This window comes from Anabrus simplex, chromosome 12 (genome assembly GCF_040414725.1).
Source record: "Anabrus simplex isolate iqAnaSimp1 chromosome 12, ASM4041472v1, whole genome shotgun sequence".
In the NCBI taxonomy this organism is placed as follows: Eukaryota; Metazoa; Arthropoda; class Insecta; order Orthoptera; family Tettigoniidae; genus Anabrus; species Anabrus simplex.
This window is the reverse complement of record NC_090276.1, coordinates 78600103-78626699: the sequence shown is the minus strand read 5'-3', so window position 1 is coordinate 78626699 and position 26597 is coordinate 78600103. Positions and strand designations below refer to the sequence as shown.

The window sequence follows — 26597 nt, the reverse complement described above, 5'->3', positions numbered from 1 at the left end:
CGGTGTGAAGTTAGTACATTTTCTGCTGATATTTGTAAAGCTTTTGTGTGCAGCTACATTCCGCTGCATAAATTGAATAATCCACATCTACGGTCATGTCTTGAAAAGTATTGTGTTGATCAAAGCATACCAGATGAATCTACCCTTAGGAAGAACTAGGGTAGATCTATTTACTTTCACTACCCGCTTCCGTCGTGGATTCGATACGATCGGACATGAGAGGAGACTGTGTCTCGATATTAGTATATGAAACAACCGATTCGGGTGGTCGATATTTTGCGAACTTCATAGTGGGTAAATTATGTCGAGAAGAACACAGCAAATCTCATTTACTATCGTGCAAAGTCTTAGAAAAAAACAATCACGCTACAGGTGCAAGATTTGTCAACGATTCCTTGCGACTTTTGTGGCCTAGTGAATCGGAGAGTGTTACAAAGTACGCGTTTTAGTCACAGATGCAGCTTCGTATTATTTTCCAAACCTCATCCATGTCACATGTTTGTCCCATGGATTGCATCGTATTGCAGAAGAGATACTTAACCTCTTTCCAGCTGTCAAAGTAATTTCAAGTGGGAAAAAACTGTTCCTAAAAACACCAGCTCGTGTACAGTTGTAAAAAACTCCTCTGCCTCAGGTTTCTCTTCCGCCGGAACCTGTTCTCACAAGATGGGCTTGGTTATCCGCATTATCATTTTACCAGAACTTCAATCAAGTGAAAGATGTAGTTACAAGTATTGATGATAGTCATACTGCATGTATTTGTGAAGCAAAGTGCGTATTTGAATCTGAAACTGTATATAAAGATAACAGTTTCATCCATGCGCATCCCTACTCGAATCCCTTCAATTAATTAAAACACCATTAGTTTTTTACTGGTGTCCCTAGTGAAACTCGAGAAAAAGTTAAAAGGAAACTCAGTACGGTGATGGGCTCAAGCCCAGGACTGAAGAAGATTCAATCCATAAGCAGCTACATAAGTGGAACCAGGCAGTCTTTGCAAGAAGAATGTTCCAAGCAGTCAGTGCCAGTTACAAGTATTGTCCAGTTAAGTCTATCGACGCAGAACGATCATTTTCAGCGTATACATTAATTTTGTCTGACAAGAGAATGCATTTGGTAAGTGTATTTTGTTTTATTTTTATTGCATATTTTTGGAATTTTTAGTGCATATGAATCCGGGCCCTAGTTATAGGTTACCGTATTCACCCAATTGTAAGCCGACTTTTTCTTGGTTCTAAAAAAGCACCTCAGTTTCGAATCGGTATTGTTAAAACGGCCAATAAATAAAATTACACATTTTATTGATGCAACAGGAAAATGTTCCGAAAAATAACACCAGAAACTGCAACAAGGAAGTTTTCTCCATTGTGTAGACTCGGGCCAAATTTCATCAACAGTTCTTAAATATAAACCAACAAGTTGTTATTTAACACAGTTAACAATTTAACAGCGTATTAAAATCCTTGGGTTTCTTCAAACTTTTCCTGAGAAATGTTAGCTAACATGTTAACTCTCATGAAAGTTACAGAGGCAGTGGCGCAGAACCAAGCGGTATGTGATTTTGTTTGAATACTGTTGTACAACAAACCAGCTATCTCAACATTTGAATCACAATCCCCAGGTAAGAATGGGGATGTCGTCTTTTATGGACCTCTTATCATCCTTTCCACGGTGTTGTGTCACAATGTATGCTCTATATTTATTTGCAGTTCCTACTACGATAGGCTGCCTAAATCTGACAAAGTATACCATGTAACGTGGATGTACAAACACTTTAAATATTTTGTGGTGTGGTAGGTAGTGGAAGGTGGTAGTAAAAGGATGGACGTGACAAATAAAAGTAATGTTAATTATCGTAGATAAATAGAATAGTCCAATAAGAGAGTACCAAAAACAAACACGTAGCACAAAAAAGGGGACAGTAAATTAAGACACTAGTCTGACCAGTGTGGTAGCGCAAGCAAACATGGGCGAAGCGAGGTAAGGTATTCAGTGCAAACGATGCACACCTTCACAAAATGCGTGGCCAGCTTTTAACCACTTCTTCATTAAGATAAGTATTCAGAATGAAATTGTAGTGAATAAGCAGAGTTTGCAAAGAAGCGTTACGATAAGATCATTCCAGAAGTATACGTGGTAAGTACAAGTTGACAAGGAGTTTTGAATTAGGGAGGGACAGTAATCAGGAAGATACAATCAGTTAAATTTTCATAATGCACATGTATTATAGAAACAACAAAAATGATCACAAGAACAAGGTTACAATTAATAATTGAATAAACGACTATATTCAGTTGTATAAAATCGAAATAGGATTTGTAACGCCATAAGACTAGGCCGCAGACTGAAGCGGAAAAGAAAGAAAATTATGAATACTAGGCTGGTACGCCACAGTATACATGGGGATCTGATACCAAAAAAAAAAAAGATTGACTAGAATCAAATGTCAAGTTCCCTATCAATGTACACCACACTATATCAAAAAGGAATTCTAAAATTTACAAAGGCCACTGTACAATATGCAAAACCCCCAGAATAGGATAAAACGAAGAATAAAGGAGGAGAAAATTATGTCCAAGGGCTGGCGAAGGGAAAGAAAAAGGTAGAGCCTGCGAATAAATTTAGAAAAGTAATAAGCTCACTCCCAAAACCCAGGCGTAGAAGAGAGTTCCAAGAATGTCATAGATAAGACTGTCAGTTCTTGCGTCTGTTCACCAAGTTAGTTACCAATTTCTAGATGTAGAATAAAATTTGGAAAATTCAAATATGAACTTGAGAATGAACATACAGGTCTATAATGTTGTCTTGTAGCCACAACAAGAGTAGTGTTACATTTTCAGCCGGAATGGCATATTAGAGAAAGCAAATAGTTTTCCACAATTGAGAAGTAGAAAGCACTAAGAGATTAATATCGCTCACCCTGCCAGCGGTCGTAGGTTCAGATCTTGAGTTGCAGACAAAGTAAAACATCGCATATGGACCAGCCGTATATGCGAATGATGGACTCCTCCCTCCACACAGTTCGTTGCAAAAAGTCCGACTGCCTGTTCGAGGCCAGAGCGAGCCTTTTATATCGTAAAAGTAGAGTCCACAAAGTACCAGAGCGCAAGGTGACGTAGACAAGCAGAGGCAGAGGGGAGGGGACGGAGGGCGAGCAGTTGCGAAGCACACAGCGGGCTGAGTGAGCGAACGGAACACACGCAGAGGGAAGAGCAGCTGAAAAGGTAGACATCATGACGCACAGGAGCATGTTACAACCATAACACTTAAATATTGAACTCATGTTAATCCTTCTCGTTTGCAGCACTATAAAGGTGATTTCTACCAATTTGGATGGAGCCTTTAATGGCCAATACAGCTAAATTACAATCTAGATTCTTGGGAATGCCCACACTTTTGAAAAACTCAACTATGAATTTTTATAAGGTTCCTCTTGCTCCGATGAAAAGGCCTACAACCCTTATACTGGAGATGAGATGGCTCTCTTCTCCGGGTCTACCTCTGCTGGCTTCGCATCTAATGGTTTTGAGGTGGTATTCAAATATACCTTCTTAAAAGGTATCACATTGTAAGCATGCTCTCATACAACAAGGGCAGTCGTGATTTGATCACCTGAGCATAGTGCCTCCAGGTGCGACTGTACTATCTATTGCACCTAGACAAGTTGTGGATAATCTGTTGCATTCTTCTACTGAAGGAAATACTAAGCAAGATGCCTCTTCTCATAATATTATCACTGCAGAAACTCTGCTAACAATTCAACTAAATAGCAATTGAAATTCTAGCATTGTCTCCAAACATTACATGAAAAATCGCCAGCCGTGTCTTAAAAAACTGTTCAATCTCGAACACATTTGATGACACAGAGGACTATGTTCTGCATAAAAACAGCGTCAAAGAAATACATTACGATAAATCTGAATCATCTGATGGCTGTGACTAACTAAACAATTAGATGGCATTAACTTATGTTTTTAATTTTTGTTTTTGTTTTCTGTGGGGATCAGCTTGCAATTAGTTTTGGCTTATAATCGACTAAATACGGTACCTATTTTTAATATCATTAGTATCCCATTATTATTCTCAATGATCTAGTTACATACAGATCAAATCATACAATGGCAGGAAAAAATATCCAAACAGCATGAAATAAGGAATGTGAAATACAGAAATTTTAGCAATATATTTGTCAAGGTAACATATATAATTGATTAAAGGTACAAGACTGCACTTTAATATCCGCACGGGAAAAGCCATCGCAAATGTGGCATGCTGGTCCATTAATAACCAGTGTAATCGCCTGACTGATGAATGCAGGCATGCAGTGTCATACAGGTGCCGAATGTCAGCTTGTGGGATGGAGTTCCATGCCTGTTGCACTTGGTTGGTCAATACAGGGACGGTTAATGCCGGTTGTGGACGACGCTCGAGTTGTCATCCAATGATCTCCCATACGTGCTCGACGGTGACAGATTGGGGGATTGAGCAGGCCAAGGAAACATGTCTGCACTCTGTTAAGCACATTGCGTTACAACAGCGGCATGGGGGCGTGCATTATCCTGTTGAAAAACATCCCCAAGAATGTTGTTCATGAACAGCAGCACAACAGGTAGAATCACCAGGTGGACGTACACATCTGCAGTCAGGGTGTGTGGGATAACCATGAGAGTCCTCCTGCTGTCATAGGAAATTGCTTCCCAGACCAGGACTCCCGCTGTGGGTCCAGTGTGTTGATGCCACAGACAGGCAGAATGCAGGCGCTCACCTAGCCTCCTAATCAACATACGGCCATCACTGGCACTAAGGCACAACCGGCTTTCATCGGAAAACACAACGGACCTCCACTCTATCCTCCAATGAGCTCTCGCTTGACACCACTGAAGTCGCAGATGGCAGTCGTTTGCGGTTAAGTGGAATGCACACCGCAGGGCATCTGGCTCGAAGCTATCCTTCAAGTACCTGATTTCGAACAGTTCGTCACATCACTGTGGTGCCAACTGCTGGCCGAATTGCTGCAGCAGATGCAGTCGGCTGCAGCACAGCCATACATAGAATACAGCGGTCCTCCCTCTCGGTGGTGCCACACGGACGTCCGGAGCCTGGTATTCTTGAGAGCGTACCTGCTGCCAGCACACACGCACAGCGGAGACATTCCCGCCAAGTCGTTCTGCAATAGCGCGGAAGGAAAATCCACCTTCACGTAGCCCTATTATACGGCCTCATTCAACTGCAGTGAGCTGTTGATACTGACCTCTTCGTCGTCGTAAAGATATTCTTGAGCCCCTCACAGTCACTCCGTCCAACCTCACAGGTAACCAACGTTCTCACAAACCAGATGTGCTACATCATGGGGCCACTACTAGCACCACGCTGATGCGATGTGCGGGAAATTTGAATTGTCATCTTTCCGATGTATAGACACCTACCAATATTCGTTAATCTAGCACATCCCCTTCTTGTGTTTGGATATATTTTCCTGCCAGTGTACTGTAAATAGGGATAGGGACATACAATAAGATAAACACAACATAATCTTAAGGTAGCATAACGAATAGGTTCTCAGTTTTATAAGCATAAGAATTCTGGAAAGGAATGGAGTAGCCACTCAAGATTCCGAAGAAATGTCAACAGGCATTCTGTTTATAGTTGTTTGTCATCTTGCCTTCCTGCACAATTCATTTGTTGACATACTATTAATAGCAACTAGATGAGTACCAGGATCCTGCAAACAAATCAGCAGACTTTTGTAGATATTACACAGCATTACCCTACACATTCCATCACGTAAAGCTCATTTCAATATAGGAATAGGTGTACAATCTATCACCCGCAATAGCTGAAGGAAAACAATACTTCTTTTTCCATTCTCTTTTTCTTCTTAAAACGCCTCACATGACAATGGGAATGTAACTAATATGTGAAACATTCTCCAGGAAACGATACATGAAATCAGAAAAATCTAACTTTCGGTTTATTTTATATTTTGATAGTAAGTAAATTTGCGAACATTTCAACGAACAGCAGAAGTCTCTAACAGATCACTTTATGTAACTTTGAAGTTGTAAGAGAGAACTTATTGAATTTTGAGAAAATCTGCTGGAAAATCGGGTTTATTACTCCGAAAATTTATTCAAGATTTAAAAAAATCTGGCTGTTTCACTTGATAAAGGAATATCAGCTATGCGTATTTATTTTCATAAATATTTAGAAGTTCCATTCTCTGAAAATTAAATATGTAAACATGTTCAAAATTTGAAAAAAAAAAAAAAAACCAGTCAAACAGGAAGTTTTAGTCTTGCAGACTTGTAGAAAGAACATTAGGAAAAAATAATCATAATAATAGTAGTGATGCTAATGTTAATAATAATGATGTTGGATATTGAAAAAGAATATTCTGAACCTACACACAGTCAGTATCCAAATAAGGATTTACATTATTAACATACCTTGTATCCTGTAGTAACAAAACTGAATTGTTGCTCATTCTTATGGAATATTCTTAACCCATGAAGGCTCAACGTTGGGTTAACGCAACATTTTATTTTTGTCTTTGCTCCAACTTAAGGTTTCAGTGAATTTTAACTTTAAGCATCAATGTATTGAAAGAACATCCTTGAAATATCGTTGATCCAGTTGTCCACGCTAAATACATGTATTGGCATTGTTTTTGAATTTTTTAAGATTGAAAAATCACAACGTGTAATCAGGTTGAGTCCTGAAGTTTTTTTCAGAAATAGAATACATATTTTCTGTCCGTTTCCATATATATTCAAATTTTATAGACATACTTGTAAGACAATATTTCACATAATGAATGAATCACGTGAAGCCTTTTTTTGAAATGTATAATAATGTTTACGCAACTCTGGGATTAACAAGGATGTATTCCTGATTCACAGACTGCTCGCTTGACTGTACTTGCAACCTCTGCTCCTTCGTTCATTGTTGAAGTGTGCGTTTGTAGTGCAATGAGGAAGCATGAAACTGTAATTGTGTGCTGATAAAGAAACAATATCGCAAGAAAGGTATGCTAAACTGTATTATAAAATGAATTATTTTATAAATAGGACTTTTTTTTTGTTTGCTGTGGAATTATGTATAATATCTTTCGTATTTATATTAGGTTTTGATTGTTTTCAGACGTCACACATCTACCAGAAAACCCTAACTGTGGCAGAACTCGTAGCTAAAGTAAAAGCAAAAGAAAACGAAGATGATGATGATGATGATGACTTGGTGAATGTAGATATCACTGACGCTGTCTATATTCCACCTGATATCGATGAAGTAACGGATGAAGAAGACAGACAAAGACCTTCTTGTGGAAGAGGAACAAGTACGGACGTGGCTGGTACCTTTGAAATACACGTAAGTACACAACAAGAACCAGAGTATAGACCTGGAGGGTCAGCTGTAAAGAAACATAAAAGCAGGCAGAAAGAAAGAAGAAGCAGCTCCTAAACTGGAGAAAAGTTGCTCCTGTATATACTTCATCACCAATCTCAGAAGAATAGACTAAAATTGAGGAAATAAAAATCAATGTAGGTGGTAAGTCACCTTACGCAATATTTTCACTGTACTTCTATTCACAAGTTCTGCAAATGATTGTTGATTATACAAACAAATATGCCCACGATAACAACCGCCATTCCTTCCAGCTAATCTCTGTAAGTCTAAAGTGATTTTTGGGAATAATAATCTTTTCTGGATATCACATATTGCCGGCTATGAAGTTGTACTGGTCAAAGGACTAAGACAAAGGTCTAACGATTGTTAGAAAATGCATTAGCCGTAACAAGTTTATGACAATCAAACAAAACATGCATTTCTCACATAAAACAGTCTACTGGATCAGAACGACAAATTTTCAAAACTGGGACCCGTTTTCAATGTAATGAACAAGAAGAACCGGAATTTTTTCACATAAGCTCTCCATCGACGAGGAAATGATGCCGTATTTTGGAAGATATTCCTGCAAGATGTTTATCAAAGGATCTGTACGTTTTGGCTTCGAGCTATGGTGTTTGTGCAGTTCAGATGGTTATCAGTATCAGTTTGTGCCTTATAATGGGAAAAGACTAGACACTGAAAACTCTGAAGTTTCTCTGGGCGGAAGAGTGGTTTTAGACTTGCTGCCAGTTATAAATAATCCGCCTCATCACCACATTTTCTTTGACAATTTATTTTCGTCATCCGTACATTGAAACTTGCAACCGGTACCATTCATGAAAACCGTACTGCTCAGTATCCGTTAGAACCCTCAGCTCTGTAGAAGAAAGCCAGGGGCTCATTCGATTTTGCTTTCGAAGATGAAGCCAAAGTTTTGATGGTCAGGTGGGACGACAATGCAATTGTGACAGTGGCAACCAACAATGGTACTGTACAACAACTACAAACCGCTAAAAGGTACAGTAGAAGTGTCTCTGTACCACAGCCTAAATTTATTTCTTAGTACAATATGCACATGGGTGGAGTTGACCTGCACGAAAATGGCAATGCCAATACAGTAGAACCTCGATAATTCGAAATCGGTTAGTTTAAAATCCTGCCTAATTCGAAGAAGATCTTGTTCCCACGAAAATGAGATACAGTTTTGCATGTTATTTAAATTGTTTAATTTGAAGTATGGATAATTTGTAATTCGAAGAATGTCTGTCCCATTACCAAAATTCAGACTCTTAATTCAAAACTGCCTTTACATTTTTAAAAACATAGTATTTTGCAGAGTAATTAAAATTATAAATTTAACCGCGTAATGATAGAAAGTGCCATCCGGAATTTCTTGGAGTAGCTTTCCGTACTTTGCTTGTACTTTAGGTGTTACAGTGTGCTTCATATCCAAATGCATTACTTGAATAATGTAAATGCACCTTGATGGATACATTTTGGAAATAAATTTTGCATGGCATTTGAAAGGTTTTTTTTTTTTTTGCTAAGGGCTTTACGTCGCACCGACACAGATAGGTCTTATGGCGACGATGGGATAGGAAAGGCCTGGGAGTTGGAAAGAAGCGGCCGTGGCCTTAATTAAGGTACAGCCCCAGCATTTGCCTGGTGTGAAAATGGGAAACCACGGAAAACCATTTTCAGGGCTGCCGATAGTGGGATTCGAACCTACTATCTCCCGGATGCAAGCTCACAGCCGCGCGCCTCTACGCGCACAGCCAACTCGCCCGGTCATTTGAAAGGTTTAAACTGTGAATCAAGGTGATTGCATGCATTAATGGGTCATAGAATACTTTGTGATGCAGCAAGGATTGGCATTTCTGAAATACGAGTTGGCAGTTAATTCCAAATCACATAATTCGAAGTGGGATTTTTGCGTCCCAACAACTCCGAATTAATGAGGTTTTACTGTAACAGGATCGAATTAGGGGTAAAAAGTGGTGGTGGCCTCGGTTCATGAATTTGGTTGACAGTGTCATAGCCAATTCTTGGAAAACTGAGTAGCGAACGATGAAAAAATCTCAGCTGCAAGTTAGATCATATATACTGTAGCTCTGGCCCTGATGAAAGCTGAAGGTAATGACACTAAAGATGAAGTGTGTGGTGATGAAGGGAAGGCATCAAAGAAACGGACATAGGGACAGACAATTCTAATTACGGACGGCCGTCACAAGCAGCTTTACCCATGGAGGTAAAGAAATGAACAATCTCCATCTGATTTTTGACCCAAAAGATCTTGGTACTTTCCGATCAGCTGCATGGAATAGGGATTCCAATCCTAACCTATGTTTTGTTAGCTGCAATGAGGGAAGGCAGCCCTTACATACCTGTCGTAAAGTGTTAAGACATTTTCCCCACAGTCAACATCGCCCCATTATAGTGGATATTGGCATCAAAATTCCCGTTGCACGGTCAATACCACATGCTCGGTGGAACTTCAGAAAAGCAAACTGGTCAACATTTACCACTGAACTGGATAAATGCATTCAGTGGATTGCTCCCAAGCACAACAATTACAAGTGTTTCCTAGGTGCAGTTATGATGGCGGCTAAGAAGAGTATGCCTAGAGGCCATAGAAAAGAATACATCCCTGGTTGGAATGTTGAGACTGATGTACTCTATAACGAATATCTGCAGAGTTGTGATGAACACATAGCTGATGAACTTCTTTCCAGCACGGATAATAGCCAGAGAGAATGGTGGATTGAAACAGTGGAGAATTTGCAGGTTATAAATTCCATTTTCTTTGTCCGTATTGAAGATTTATTGTATTGTATTTATTGTATTGAATAGGTGGTAATTAACAAAATTATAAGAATTTCTATCACAGTGGAGAATGTCGACCTAACTCATTCCAGTAGAAGAGCTTGGGGGCTCCTCAGAAAACTTGGAGGAAGCACACATTTGGTGAAGCAACAGCCTGGAGTTACTCCGGATGAAGCAGCATCTCACATCGTCACAACCCAAACTCCATCAGATAAGAAACATACCAAATACATACGCCGCCAGCTCCAAACTCTGAAATCAAGAACACCACCTACATCAGGCTATTCACAACCGTTTACAGTGCAAGACATCAATGCTGCTCTCAAAGATGTTAAACCAAATAAAGCTCCAGGTTTTGATGGCATTCATCCAGAATATCTCATTCATTTAGGGAAGAATGCAAGAAGTTATCTGGCAAGGTTTTATACCGACCTTCTAGAGAATGGACAACTCCCGGCAGAATTCAAACGAACGAAAGTGATTTCCATCTTGAAACCAGGTAAGCCTGCCGATGATCCGAGCAGTTATAGACCAATTGCCCTTCTTAGTTGCTGTTATAAGCTTTTTGAGAGGCTAATCTACAACAGAATCAGTGCAACTATTTTTCAGCATATTCTAGTTGATCAAGCCGGATTCAGACCAAATAGCAGCTGCTGCGATCAAGTGCTTTCACTGACATCCCACATTGAAGCAGGTTTCCAGAAACAACTCAAGACCTCAGCCGCATTCACTGATCTTACAGCAGCATTTGACAGTCTGGAGGAAAGGATTAATTTACAAGCTTCTCCAAATTGTACCCTTTAGGACCATCCTACAGGGGTCGAAGGGGTAGTATGTGGTCCTGTGGGTGCACTTCTTGCTGATGAGAGTGCACTAGCAAAACACAGGAAATGCCATTTATTCCTACCAAGTCCGATACATGCACGTCCACGCCGTGGCCTCTGGGCAAAGTTTACATTCAAGATACACGGCTAAGTCATGTAAGGGCAGAGAGCGAGTTCCTGACGCTTAAATGGGGACTAATCAGCTAAGAGAGACAACCCTAACAGAAAACATCGGTCCTCCAGGATTGCTGGGGGTTGGAGCAAGGCTAACAACCTCGCTCCGGAAAACAAACTGTTGCGAAGCCCCAGAATATGCCTCGGAATGGTGGATTTAATAGACAACGAGCTAAGCTAAAGGCAATGGATTACGTAATTGGTACATGGAATGTACGCACCCTTCTATGAGCCGGAGCATTGAAAGTATTGACGCAGAAACTAGAAGTCAACAAAGTGGACATAGCAGCCATCCAAGAAACAAGATGGTCAGGAAGAGATGAGATCTGGGACACCAAAACCCACACTATATTTAGTCCTGAGAAGCCAAGGAATGCACAAGAAAGAGTAGCATTTATAGTATGAAAACAAGCCAAAGGTGATGTACTAAAGTTTTTGGCAGTAAATGAAAGATTGGACAACATTGCGTGTTAAAATGCGATTCTATAATTTAACAATCATAAACGTATATGCACCAACGGAAGACAAGGAGCAGATGGCTTGATTCAATCCCATCAAATGATGCTAAGATGATAATAGGAGACCTAAATGCACAAATTGGGAAGGAGGAGATATATCAAGGAATAATAGGGATCCATAGTTTACACAATAACACTAATGATAATGGACAGAGATTGCTTGACCTTGCTACCAGCAGAAACATGAAAGTGATATCAACTTGTTTCCCTCATAAAGAGGTACACAAGCAAACATGGATATCACCAGATGGAAAGCCCTGTAATCAAATAGACCGTGTAGTGATGGAGATAAGATGGGCATCCAATATCATGGATGTCAGATCATACAGAGGAACAAGTTGTGGCCCCGACCACTTTCTAGTTAAGGCAATCTTAAGGTGCCGCATTATGAAAGCAAGGAAGGAAGGATTGAGTAGGATAGAAACGTACAATACTCGTGAACTGAAAAATAAGGAAGTATCAGAAAGATACAGGGAAAGAATGGCAGAAGTTCTGTTAGAGAAATATAATAAGGACCAAACAGCAACGGTCAAAACCAAATGAATTGCTCTGAAGGAAAGCGTTAAGGCTGTGGCAAAGGACACACTAGACATTGTACCCAAAAGGAACACAAAGGAATGGTTTGATGAGGAATGCCAAAAAGCCATAGAAGAAAGAGAGAAGGCATATAAAGCATACCTAGAGAGCCCAACAAGGGTAAAGAAACAAGAGGTTGAAAACCAGAATAAAGAAGTAAGGAATGTGTGTCAAAGAGAAGAAAATTAAATGAGAAAATGGCTGGAATAGTGGAGGAATTTAAAGAAGACAATAGCTACATGGCTTACAGAGAAGTTAAGGAAGTGAAAGAAGGATTCAAGGCAAGAATAAACATGTGTCAGGACAGAGATGGACAGCTTTTGGGAGATAAAGGGATCCAAGATAGATGGAAGGAATATTTCCAACACCTCCTGAACCCAGTGGAAATGGAAGGGAAAACACCAACTCCCTCATGGAAAAAACAATGTGACAAATGAATCGAAAGTCACAGCACCATCTATGCAAGAAGCACCAGGTATCGATGGAATCCCTGCAGAGTTGTGGAAATATGGAGGAACCACACTACAAGAAGCTATATATGATCTAATTGTGAGTGTGTGGAATACAGAAGAGATGACTGAAAACTGGTGCAAAGGCATCATATGCCCAATATACAAGAAAGGGAATAAGCTGGTATGTAGCAATTATAGAGGGATTACACTGCTGTGTAGAGTATATAAGCTGTTCACCTCCATCCTGAAGAAGAGACTAGAACCCCTGGCGGAAGAAATTCTATGAGAATACCAGGCAGGGTTCCAGAAGGGAGGATTCTCTATTGATCAGATATTTACTGTGAAACAAGTGTTGGAGAAGTGTTGGAAACAGGGCATAGATGTGGTAGAGATGTTTATCGACTTTCAACAAGCATGTGACTCTATTGACAGGGATAAATTAATGAAGATGTTAAGAGAGTTCAAGATACCAGAAAAGCTGGTGCGACTGGTGGAATTAACTATGAGAAATACGATAGTGGGAGTGAAAGTTCAAGTTCAGACTAAAGTAGGCAACTTCTTCGAAGTGAATCAGGGATTGAAGCAAGGAGATGGCTTAGCACCAATTCTATTTAACCTGGCACTAGAATCAGTGATTAGAAAGTTAAGGGTGGACACCAGTGGAACACTTCTATACAAAACAGATCAACTAGTTGGATATGCTGATGACATTAATTTGATGGGAAGAACAACAAGGACAGTTAAAGAAGCATTTGAAGACTTGAGTAGAGAAGGCAAAGAGACTGGACTTAAGATCAATGAACAAGAGACGAAGGTAATGGTGCAGGCTCAAAGAAGGAAGTATACAAATGACCAACTTGTCCCTGAAGGATCCAAAGTAGACTTGGTGGATGAGCTTAAATATCTTGGTGTACATCTAACCAACAAGAATGAGGAAATGGTAGAAATACAGGCAAGAATTCAAGCTGCCAATAGTGCATCCTTCTTTTTAGAAGTAGAGATATACACCAGAACCTGAAAGTTATGTTATACAAAACCCTCATTCGCAGTATAGTGATGTATGGAAGTGATACGTGGACCCTCCCAAAGAAAGTCATGGAGAAGATAGATTCCTTCGAAAGGAAAATCCTGAGAATTTATCGACCCATATGCGTACAAAAGGAATGGAGAATTAGGTATAACAATGAACTATATTCCCTGTATGGGGAGGCACCCCTGTCACATGCCATTCGAATTAAGAGACCTAAATGGGCAGGTCATCTAATTAGGATGGAAGAACACTGAATCCCAAAGAAGGTATTCTTAGGTGACTTTGGAGGACAAAGGCTTGTGGGAAGGCTACATAACAGATGGGAAGATGGTCTAAATCAGGATGCAGCACACATCCTCAAGATCTGTAATTGGAGAGTTGCTGCGCGAGATCGACAAGTTTGGCGGAGAGCAACTGGGGAGGTCATGACCCGAAAACAGGCCATCGCACCATAGGAAGGAAGAAAGGAAGGACCATCGTGCAGGTTATAAATAATATGCTCAATGACAGAAGATTTCGAGTGTGTATGTATTTAGTATTTCTCTCCAGACCTGCAGTATACAGATACCCATTTGATCTGATAAATGAGAAAAATAACAATGTCCAGCTTATAGCCAGATTTAAACTACAATGATATGAACAGCGGATACTGATAAATGGCCATGCACAACTCCTTACCGGAGATCCAATGGCCCTGGCACTGCGGCATTAACAACACACATATTTTCAAACAGGCAAATTTAAAATGGTAAATTTTAATGGCAAGGTTAAATACAATAAAACAAACTAAACCGAAATAAAATGCACCACTGAAAGGTGCAAAATTAAATGAAAATGAGCGACAGATGCTGGTGATCGGTTGACTTGACAATGTTGCGCACCCGCTGGGGTTATGCAACATTAACCATGTCCCAGATTTACCTGCCTGAGTAAGTTAGTCTGGAACACAATTCCACTCTTAGCAAACCCAGGCAAGATCACGTTTACTGATGAGTGCGCTGACTTTTATGTTTACACAGGACAGTCCTCTAACATTTAAATTTCTTAATGACATTATTCCACTTACTCAATCTGGTACGCTGTTCTATCACTGTTACCACATAAGCACTGCACTGTTTAGAGTTCCATACTGCAATTAATAACAACTGTAGGTAATTCCAATAAACACATACCCTTACTTACTATAATCGCTCTCACATAACCCCCAATCACCTTTCACCCCTAACTTCTTCAACAACAACCACCGTATAACATCACAAACCAATTTTACCATTCTCAAACTCTGCCTTAAATCACAGTACATTAGCCTCTATAATTTTCTCCATCCACACCTACCTAATATCACACTTACTGTTCTATTTACTCTAATACCATACGCTTATATCTGATACATCTATTCTAATAATTACACTATGAATATCAAATACCAACTATCAATTACACCAATTAACCACTTTTCTTAGTCTTATACCACCATAAACTCTCCAAGCTCATACCTCCCCCTCGTTTCTTATTCATCCACTCACTATGCATACCAAACACATATCACGCACAAATAACATCTAACATGTACATCTATCATTACGCCAATTATTCACTCCTCCACCTTCAATTAATTTCATGCTTTCATCATTAATACACCAAATACTCACTTCTCTCAAACTTATACCACCACATTCATCAGTTCACTATTCCTACCAAACACAATTCACATACAAAAAGCATAAAATGACCATACTTCACTCCTGAATCCAGTAAACAACTCACTAATTACTTCCCCAGATCTCCTTCGCACTTTCAAATTCTCTCATCTCATATCTCCTATTAGCCTCTTATTCGTATATCATACCAAACACAGATTCACATACAATTTTCATCAGCTATCATTACACCAATTAACCACTTTTTCCAGCATTTTTTCACCATAAACAAGCCTCCAAACAAATATCATTATCAGATAACCCGTTAATTACTTTCCCAAATTACACACCAAATACTCACTTCTCTCAACCATACATCGTACCAAGCACCGATTCACATACACTTAACGTAAAATAACCATAGCCCATTTCACTAGAATACCATGCTCATCCCTTTTGTTGTCACCCTACCTTCTGTAACAATTTTCTTACTTCTTACTAGCTTTATTAACGTTTTTACTTCTTGTAACAGCACCCTTCTCATTTCCACCTATTCCCCACAGGTCTCTTAAGGTTTTATGCCTTCCTTCGTCCCTTAAACTTCTGCTCCACCCTTCGTTCTAGCGCCCCTCTGTTCTCTTCCAGATTGCCTCCGAACGTTCCTTTTCTCTCTGTGCCTCCATTTCTTCACTGTTTCCACTCTGCTGACTTCCTTTGCCTCTAGCTGTGACTGTGTCTGTGTCCCTAGGCCTATCTACTCTCGCCCCATTATCCACTGTTCCTTCCTTATCGGTGTTTATAATCGCACTTCCACTTGGCACCTCTCCCTGTCTCTCTTCGCACATCACACTGATACTTTCGGTATTTACACTTCTACCATCCCCATCTTCTCCAATATCACTTATCTTCCACTTGCCTATCTTCCCCACTAATCGCTACACTTCTCTCTGTTTCTTCGTCTTGTTTCATCTTCATTTCTAGTTCCATCAATCTATTCACAGACCAGATTCTACTCCAGCTGTTGCTTGACACCACTAGTTCCTGTCCTTTGATGACTGCTCTCAGCCCATGCTGTCTAGCTCATATCATATGTTTTCTAAGAATTTTCTCATTCCTAATCGCTTAAGATCCCATGTCCCTCTCGATCCATATTTTTTCCCTCTGTATGTTACCTGCATTGCCAACCACAATATCAGCCATCAATGTAGAAAATAGTTGTACTTTGATAGGCCTGTTGCCTCTAATTCTTCCCACTCTCTGCACATCGTCTATGTCCGCTTCACTAAAATTGATTTTCATATCCCCTGAATTAGGTCCACTACTTTATAAATTGTAAGCACTTTGTCCTCCCTCTTCTCTTCAGGCACGCCGTATATAAATAGGCATTTATTTCTACGATTTAGAGTGTTGGCTTCCACTTCAGCTTTCAGTTTCAGAGTCTCCTCTTCTAATCGTCCTATTTTCTCTCTTAATGCTGCAACTTCTTCAGTATTTTTCCTTACTTGAGATGGTGTGTCTCCTGCCCTTTCTCGGAACCATATCTTCATTTTTTCAAACTCCCTCATATGCTCTTGGATCATATTTTTGAGTTGCTCAAAGGGGCAGACTTCTATAACCACCTCTTTAACAACTCTTCTGATTGCTTCCATGTCTTCCCAGCTCATATTTCCACTGGAAGTCGGACCTGGGTTCAGTTCTACCCCCCCACAATCCATAGCATTATCATAATTACCACCGCTGATAGCATTAATTCTCCTTTCGTTTCCATTTCTATTTTACACCCTCTTGTCTTCACTTCTTCTTTCTTCTTTCTTCCCTGCCATCCTCCTATGATTGCCCTGTATTGCTCCACACCAATCATTGTCTGTAAACTCCTCACTACCTTCCTGCACTCAGCACTTACACTCCCTTCTCCCACTCCAGGGACCCTCCGCTCAATACATCTGCACTTGCCAGTGACTTAGGCTGAACTGGAGCGTGTATGGGTAACAGTACGAGTACAGAAAGGAAGCTTAAAAATGGATTCCCTCAAGCATCAGTACCGTCTCCCCTACTGTTCAATTTGTATATCTCCGATCTCCCAGAAACATCATGAAAATTGTTATGCTGATATAACACTAGCCACTCAACATCGAGACCTAAGTGTGACAGAAGAAGTGCTACAAAGAGACTTGATTTCACTTTAAACTTACTTCAAGAAATGACGACTGAATCCTAACCCTAACAAAACAGAAGTGTCTTGTTTTCACCTGAATAATCGCCAAGCTGGCATTAAACTTCACATACGTTTTTGTCATCGTGAACTTCGGCACAGCTGGTATCCAATATATTTGGGCATTACACTTGATCGCACACTACCTTACAAACATCTTATGAATCTGTCCAAAAAGCTCAAAACACGTAATAATATCCTTCAGAAATTGTGTGGCCAAAGTTGGGATTCCTCAGCAAAGACTTTAAGATCTGCTTAGGGACTGGTTTACTCGTGTGCTGAGTACTGTGCACCAGTTTGGTGGAATAGCCCATATCCAAGACTCACTGATACTCAACTGAATGCTAGCATGTGGTTAATATCTGGTACTATCCAGTCCACACCCCTTTATTGGCTACCAATTCTGTCAGGTATAATGCCGCCTGATTTAAGAAGATCAAATGCTCTCATTCGAGAGTACAAGAAGATAGAAATGAACCCTCAACTGACTGTTTTGGATGATATTCCTGTTTTCAAGATAACGAGGCTCAAGTTACGTCATCCATCTCTGCGTGATGCTGTTACAAAGGCTGATGGGAAGTTTCACCCTTTAGAAGAATGGAGAAGTTGCTGGAAATTGCCACAGACAGTTCCTTACACATCTTTTCTGGTGAACATCTTCCTGGTGGACATCATCTACCGCGTAAGATTTGTACCACTCTGAATTGGGTGAGAACAAATCATGGACGATGCAGGGATGCCCTTTGTAAGTGGAAATATATTTCATCACCAGTGTGAGTGTGGTGCCTCTCGGCAGACGATCCCCCATATTGTAAGTGAATGTACACGACGTTCTTACACAGGTAGCCTGAGTGACATTTTGGAACAAACAGAGGAAGCCATACAGTGGATCACCCAACTGGACATTCTGCTATAACTAAATCTTGCTCCCAAGAAACATGTTTCTTGTCTGTGTATATTCGTAAATATTATGTACTTGTATATATGTATCTAACTTGTTGCCATACCCCAATATTATACACATGGAGGTCTGTTGTGATCAAGCTATTTGTAAATACTTTTTGTTCACACATTTTCTGGTCTTTCTGATCTAATTTCAAGAGAAATATAGAATAATATTCCAAAAAAAAACTATATTTTTTCAGTGCTTAGTCCTTAATGGATTAATTACATACTGTATGTCTTTTCCTGTAGCGCGCACAATCTGTCTTGCTACTTGGCCTAGGTTCAGCAGCATTAATGTTGCTCACACGTGGGCACTACAAATCCCTTGGTTCGTACTCTCGAATGTGGTTGCAGATATTTCGTCCTTTCTGCTGTCATGCCTTTCACTTCCTTCTTAGGAAGGTTCTGAGGGAGATTTTCTGCCTAGCAAATTTTTCACAATTACAGTTGGAACATCCAATTTTTGACGACAGATGACACCGGGCATATCATTTTTTACAGTAAAATGACTCAAAGATGTGATCTGAGGAACATTTTTCCTACCATGAGCAGTGAACATATGTTGCCAGTCATACATATTTTCTTTTCCGATGATGACAGTTTTATTAAGTTTTCACCAAGGAGTGCTATATTTAATGGCCGAGATGACCCACTGGTAGAACATGTAAACCTGATATAAATCTCCACATGATAATGTTATTTTTATTCTGCACACAAGTATGAAGAATGAGAGTTTTCCACCTAATCAATACTTTATTTTACAAAGTGTCTAAAATTTTTTACGCGCGCACGTGCACGCACACACATACACACAAAATAGTACACAACCCATTTAGCAGGCACTCTCTATCACTTATTCCCACTTTCCCTTCTTTCTCAGAATTTTTGACTTTACCTGAGTGGAATGCAAGTATGAAGAGGGGAGCACTCATGCTTACTTTCATTAATTTCAATACATCATACACAGCAACTTTTGCCTCAACAAGAAGTCTAGTAAAAACTAGCATGTTTATCAGCAATGATATAGACTGAGAATGAGCATAGTACCTGTATAACAAGTACAGAACCTCATATTCTACTGAACACAACATTCCCCGCATATTTGTGGCCTTGACAATGCACTTTTGAATCTACCTTACACAACCGTTGGACATAATGTTAGCATTACAGCATAAGATATTTGAACTTGACACCAGGATGTCAGTGACCTTTTAGACTCTAAGAATTGTATTCTATTATTAAATTTATAGCAAATATAATTTTTGGAATATGTGGCATTCATGGGACTCTAGGAAGTCAAAGCCTTTTAACTTCAACAACTGTACCATATGTATATATCTTAACATAAGTATTTTATTAGAATGGTGGCATTCATGTTTAATCTTAGTAATGTTTTATTCTGTACAGTCACTATTGAATAAGCAGGTTCATCAACAGCTGACGATGACTATTTAACAGGTCAAAACTGATAAACTGTCTTCAATGTAAAAAAATGTTAGACACTTTGTAAAATAAAGTATTGATTAGGTGGAAAACTCTCATCCTTCATACTTGTGTGCTCAAACTATCAATACGGACCATGGAGCTGATAGATTATAGTATTTTTATTTTGTGCAACGCAGTTGTCACAAATCACAGTACTATGACCGGACCCTGGTGCAGGCAGTCCACATGAAGGCTATAATTGTAACCACACAAGGTGGTTATTTCATATTTTGGTACAAGAAGACATTGCAGGAACTTCATTGAAGAAACCATACCTTAAGTTGTCAATGTTAAATTCCCACTGCAACTTATGGTTTGGTTTTGTTAGACTGCACAGCATGTTTCCAAGGTTACTTTGAAGACTTTTCCATATGGTGACATCACTATTAAAAACATACCGCATTTACGCGATTACTCCCCGCATATTTTGTTAAAAATTTTGATGCACGAATTTGGGGTGCGGGTTTTATTTGCGTCAAGGTTGCCAACACCCTCCTGGCTCACCTAGTTTTCGACGGCGAGTGTACAGTTATGCTTTGTGCAACAGTAGATGGAAGATAACTGTCCCCATATGTCATATTTAAACGGAAAGCAATTCACACTTTTAATTCTAAACTGACTTTACAGTTTTTTAAATAGTACAGTGGTTTACAGAGTAATTTAAATTCAAAATTTCTCCGCGTCACGATAGATCACGTCTTCCGGAACATGTAGGGGTAGCTTTCCGCACTTTCACTCATTTCGGTGTGTCTATAGTGTGTTTCATACTTGAAAATAGAGTGAAACCATAATTCTTTTGTATTCAGAGTTTTAAGGAACGCCACAATATCACGTAGCAGGTAGTATGCGGAAAAGCAGAATCCGCGAAAATTGGCGAGGGTTGGCATTTCTGAATTACAAGATGGTTGTTAATTCGAAATCATGTAATTGGAAGTCCGATTTCTGTATTACAAAGACTTCGAATTAACGAGGTTTTACTGTATCATAAAACATCAGATTTCGCCAGTGTGTCTAAGTGTTTACATTGCACGAAAAGAATTATCCACCACCGGTCGAATTATTGTCCAGTAAACAGAGACCACGTGTGAGAAGTGTTTTAGACGTGGAGTGTGACGAACTTGTAAGTAATTTAGGAGAGGATTCTAGAGTAGAACGCAGCCGGGAAGGCGGTGTGAAGAGGGTTGCACAGTAACATTCGCGCGCTTTGTAGTACGACGTGTTTTTTCGCAGAGCCAATAGAATCATTTCAGTAAGAAGTGCCAGTTTTCTGCGGGTCACGAGTGAATGTTTTGAGTTTTATTTGTAAATATCATAATCAACGTATTTAGGGAATTATTTGCGTGTGTACGATGAATCCAGGAAGAGCAAAAAGACAAGTATTGTATCGACAGGCGAGGGAAATAGTATTCAGAGTGTATTTTGTAAGCATGCAGCAGCAGGCGCAGAAGATGGCACTCACGTGTGGCATCAGCCTGCGAACAGAACTGGCCCGTCCATTTTCCTTAATATCTCGAAAATTTCCCTCAACACTTTCTCGGGGTTTGGTGTTAAAAATTAATTTAGACTTTTAGGAAACATTTAAGCCCACGAAAAATATAGGTCATCGCTTTGGAATTCAAGATATAACTCGATGAAAAAAATGTAGGCCTACTTGCTCATTTTCATGGAAAATATATTTCATAGCAGTGATAATCTATTTTTATCATCTCAGGCAAAGCAGCTATATCCGTAAATTTACATGTTCATATTTGCGTAAAGACCACGTGCACCTCGCGGAGTGATACGAAATGTTTGTTTATGCCTGCGTTACTCTTTCGATGGAAGGAATTTTAGTTCATTTAATTTTTTTTTCAAATGAGCCTTCCTAAAATGAGGGTGCGGGCATTATTCGACGGCGGAGATTATTCGGGTAAATACGGTATTATACAGGGTCAGGTATAGTGTAGGACTAGCTGATGTACCCGTGCTTCGCTACGGAATTCTTCATTGTATACCAGAATTCTAGTTAGGTACTGTACACGTGAGCAAGATTGTATTAAATTGCATAGCTCTCAACGTTACCCTAGAAACGCGACGGGGAAGTCACCAAACGCCTTTTCTCATACGATGACTGGGTTAGGGAAAGTTCATTGCAATGATAGGCCCGCTGGCAACGATGGGATAGGAAAGGCCTAGGAGCGGCCGTGGACTTAATTAAAGTACAGCCCCAGCATTTGAGTGGTGTGAAAATGGGAAACCACGGAAAACCATCTTCAGGGCTGCGGACATTGGAATTCAATCCCACTATCTCCCGGATGCAAGCTCACAGCCGCACGGCCAACTCGCCCGGTGAATTGTAATTCTAGACCAGGGCATACTACTACTACTACTACTACTGTTAAGTGAGTCTGTGCCGTAAATGTACACACTGCTCATTCAAAACAGCGCGTCAGAATAGGGGTCAAATAGATGAAATACTATGATGAACCAGTGTGTTACGTACCAGCAGTATCAGGAAATTTATGAACCAGAGAAATGGCATGTTAAAGAAGAAAGTTTTTCAACTCCCCTGCTATTTCCCGCCAATATTCAATCAGGCTGTTATACTCGGTACGCAGCGGTAATCCCATCTATCGGAGTTGAGTGGCACCATAAGAGACAAAGAATATCACAACAAACAATGGTCTATATAATGTTATTGCTGATCAATGTTATGCGCTTTCGATATTGTAGGCCTTCACATTTAGTTTCCTTCCGACTCTGAAATACCATTCTTATCATAGTCGGTACGGTAAAACTGATAAAGCATACATGATCGGAAATTGTATTATCTATAACTTTTGTTATGTAGTACTTTTCGATAGGATCAATGACATAGGTATTTAAAAATTAAATTTTTGATGCCTTCCCCTAAACTATAATTTCATCCAGGGTGAATAAAATTGTTTATAGCTTAGACTGTAGTGTCTTATTCCCCGACTCTATATACCGATTTTCATTAAATTCTGTTTACCCATTTTCTCGTGGCTCGGCATTGATATGGACTTGGCAAGAAAAATACAAATTCATGAATATCTGTGTTATCATAGCTGGTACGGTAAAATGTATAAAATATAAAAGTTCGGAAATTTAATTCTATATAACTTTAGTTAGTAGTATTTATCGATATGACCACTAATAATAAAAATGTTTGAGTATTACATTTCAACCTTAAGCTAAACTACCATTTCACTCGGCACGAATAAAATGATCTATAGCCTAGATTGTAGTGGCTCGTCCCCCGACGTTACATACCGATTTTCATGAAATTCTGTTCGGCCGTTTTCTCGTGTTGCGTGTACATACATACATACACACACGGGTGGCCCAGATTGGTTGCGCAGTAGATGTTAGTTTTCCCTCGTCTTGCTCGTGACGTCATCACAGGAGCACCGTGACTGTATAGCATACAACCGCACGTGTATCTCATTTCGTTGTTTATATATGTCTGTCTTATAAAGAAAGGATTTCCACGTAATAACTATATGTAATTTCTTTCCGTATATTGCTGTTGGTTTATCTAGTGGCCTACTGTATTTTGCGTAGTGTGTGTGTCGTACAGTAGTTAGTTTCTGTGAGATCTCTGTTAGGTTGCTGTGTTTCGTGCAGTGAGGTGCACTTATTTTCTTTTCGTTAGTTGCCTGAACAGTGTAATAGTAGCAGGTGTGACATTTATGTGTTCATAGTACAGTATCATTGCGATAGAAAACTGTGCCGTTAATGATTCACCGACCGAGTTCGATAGCTGCAGTCGCTTAAGTGCGGCCAGTATCCAGTCTTCGGGAGATAGTGGGTTCGAACCCCACTGTTGGCAGCCCTGAAGACGATTTTCCGTGGTTTCCCATTTTCACACCAGGCAAATACTGGGGCTGTACTTAATTAAGGCCACGGACGCTTCCTCCCATTCCTAGGCCTTTCCTGTCCCATCGTCGCCATAAGACCTATCTGTGTCGGTGCGACGTAAAGCAAATAGCAAAAAAAAAAAAAAAAAAAAAAAAAAAAAAAAAAAATATTTCACCGCAATTTACAGCGGCAGCTGATAGTTCAGCAGGGGGATTTCGGTACCTCGCCGGCTTCTTCTGGTACAGCCCCTGTGGGATGGATAGAAATGTTATCTCGGGGAGGTCTACTCGTTCCATCGTTAGAATGGTAAACCAAATAAAGGAATTTGAGTTAATTTTCAGGGACACTCACGGACGTGCTGAACTGTGACTCATACCTGATATTATACGCAAAGTGTGTCAAATACTTAGCAGTAAATTCCCCGCTGTACCACCAGAAATATTAAACTGTATGTTAGTACGAGAATATTTATACGCATACGACAAATGAACATTCGGACAAGAACTGAAAAATCCATAGCAGCTCATCGGCGAAAGGCACGAGAGTGGATTTCATCTTCAAAAGCAACCACTTCATGACATCTAATCTCACAGGTAGGACTGTGTTCTAATGAAGTGTTTTTTCCTGTTCTTATTGTTTAATTTTTTAAAAGTAGACTATCTATGCGGAGCCTCCGTGGCTCAGACGGCAGCGCGTTCGCTTCTCACCACTGGATACCGGCCACTCCATGTGAGATTTGTGCTGGTCAAAGTGGAGGCGGGACAGGTTTTTCTCCGGGTACTCCGGTTTTCCTTGTCATCTTTCATTCCAGCAACACTCTCCATTATCATTTCATAGCATTTATCAGTCATTAATAAATCACTTTGGGAGTGGCGACCCCATTGTAATAATAGCCTATATATGGGTTCATTCATTACATCCCTGACCTGGTCAAAGACTGGAAAACAGGTTGTAGGTTTTCCAGGACTATCTATGCATGGTTTTGAATATGAACTTACTTCTGTTGCTGTTATAATATGTGTTAAACTCTATACCTGCGGAAGCGAGTCAGTATATCGTATGTTAACATACGGTAGTTCCCACGGAATTTCTGCTGTAAAGATTTAATATGACAAAGATAACATATCTAAATAGAGGAACTTGGAAATGTTAACAAATTTCAAGCGTTGGTCAGTGTGCCGTCACGTTACATTTACGCCTTATTCCTAATGGAAATAAGGAAAAGTTACTATGCTGTACTCTTTTTCAATCTTATAACAGCAGTAATCTTTATGTCTGGTCTGCAATTAGTTCTGAGAAACTGTAATGTTTGCTGATATTATGAGATTCCTACTGATTTGCGCGCTCTGGGCTCGGCTGCTTTGCTCCTACTGTGACGTCATTTCGTTAACCAATAGCAGCTCGGCTCGTGTTGGGCCCAACCTTTAGTAGTGTTTAAGAACCTTGATACATACATACATACATACATACATACATACATACAGAAATTACGGAAAAGTAAAAAGTACATTTCCTTGTTACTGTGGACATGGCCGATACAGAAATACCATTATTTTCAAATTCTAAGCAATGAACAGACAAAACTCGTATTTTATATATATATATAGATGAATCATCATAGCGAGTTTTATGACTGGACGCCCTTCCTGATGTCAACCACATCAGAGGAGGTATGAGATGAAATGAGCGACGTAATATACGATAGCAGGAAGGGAGCACACAGCCTAATCCTATCGAATAGAACCAAAGGGTCTGCTCAAGGCTTAACATCCCCATCTGATAGACAAATCTCCATCAAGTGGCATTGCAGAAAGGTTTGGAACAGAATCCAGGCTATTGGCTCGCAATCTATACTCTGCATGGCTTTACTTCTAAATTTCTAAGTTTTGCAAAACAAATGAGCATTGACTTTCTTCTGTTGCCAGCTGATGCAATACAACCATGGTAAACAGCCCTTATAAAATGTAATACTGTACTCATAACACATCAGTCACCGCTAATGGCTGGCAAAGGAAGGAGGTAATGGCCTACAAAGGGAACACTCTACTGATCTGAGTCACTGGAGACCTCCAACAATGAATCACTGTCACTATCACCAGCTCCCAAAGATATTATGAAACTTTCAACGGAGTACTCCACTACTTCCCACGCCTCATGTATTAATCCTTGTGTACTGCGCACAACTTTTCTCCAGTCATCAGCACCGACATTCACCACAGCTTCGGCTAACAGGTTTCCCACCTCTGGTACAGTAAACCACATACTTTTGGTTGCAACATAACCCTTAATCTGAGCAAAAATTTTCTCTACTGCATTGAAATGGCAATGATAAGGTGGAAGTCTAATAACTTTATATCCATGACGTCTTGCTATTTCGTCCACAACATACAGTACACTGGAAATTGTGGCTTGTTTTCTACTTTTTTTTTTTTTTTTTTACGTAGCACCGACACAGATATGTCTTGTGGCGACGATGGGATAGGAAAGGCCTAGGAAGTGGACGTGGCCTTGATTAAGGTACAGCCCCGGCATTTGCCTGGTGTGAAAATGGGAAACCATGGAAAACCATCTTCAGGGCTGCCGACAGTGGGGCTCGAACCCACTATCTCCCGATTACTGGATACTGGCCGCACTTACGCGACTGCAGCTATCGAGCTCAGTATGCTTG

The 26597-nt window shown here is 39.9% G+C and overlaps 1 protein-coding gene across 2 annotated transcripts in view; it reads right to left on the bottom strand.

Moving 5' to 3' along the window:
* The window catches only part of LOC136884195 (uncharacterized), a 114690-nt gene that overhangs the window by 19060 nt on the left and 69033 nt on the right, over nucleotides 1-26597 (bottom strand). Inside the window, exon 8 of one of the 2 annotated variants that reach the window (XM_067156238.2) lies at nucleotides 10332-10464. The exons of the other annotated variant lie outside the window; for it this stretch is intronic. Within the exon in view, the coding sequence (XP_067012339.2) occupies nucleotides 10403-10464 (62 nt within the window). The 3' untranslated portion in view covers nucleotides 10332-10402. Of the gene's footprint in view, nucleotides 1-10331; nucleotides 10465-26597 lie in introns of those variants that run through there. 2 annotated transcript variants of the gene reach the window in all.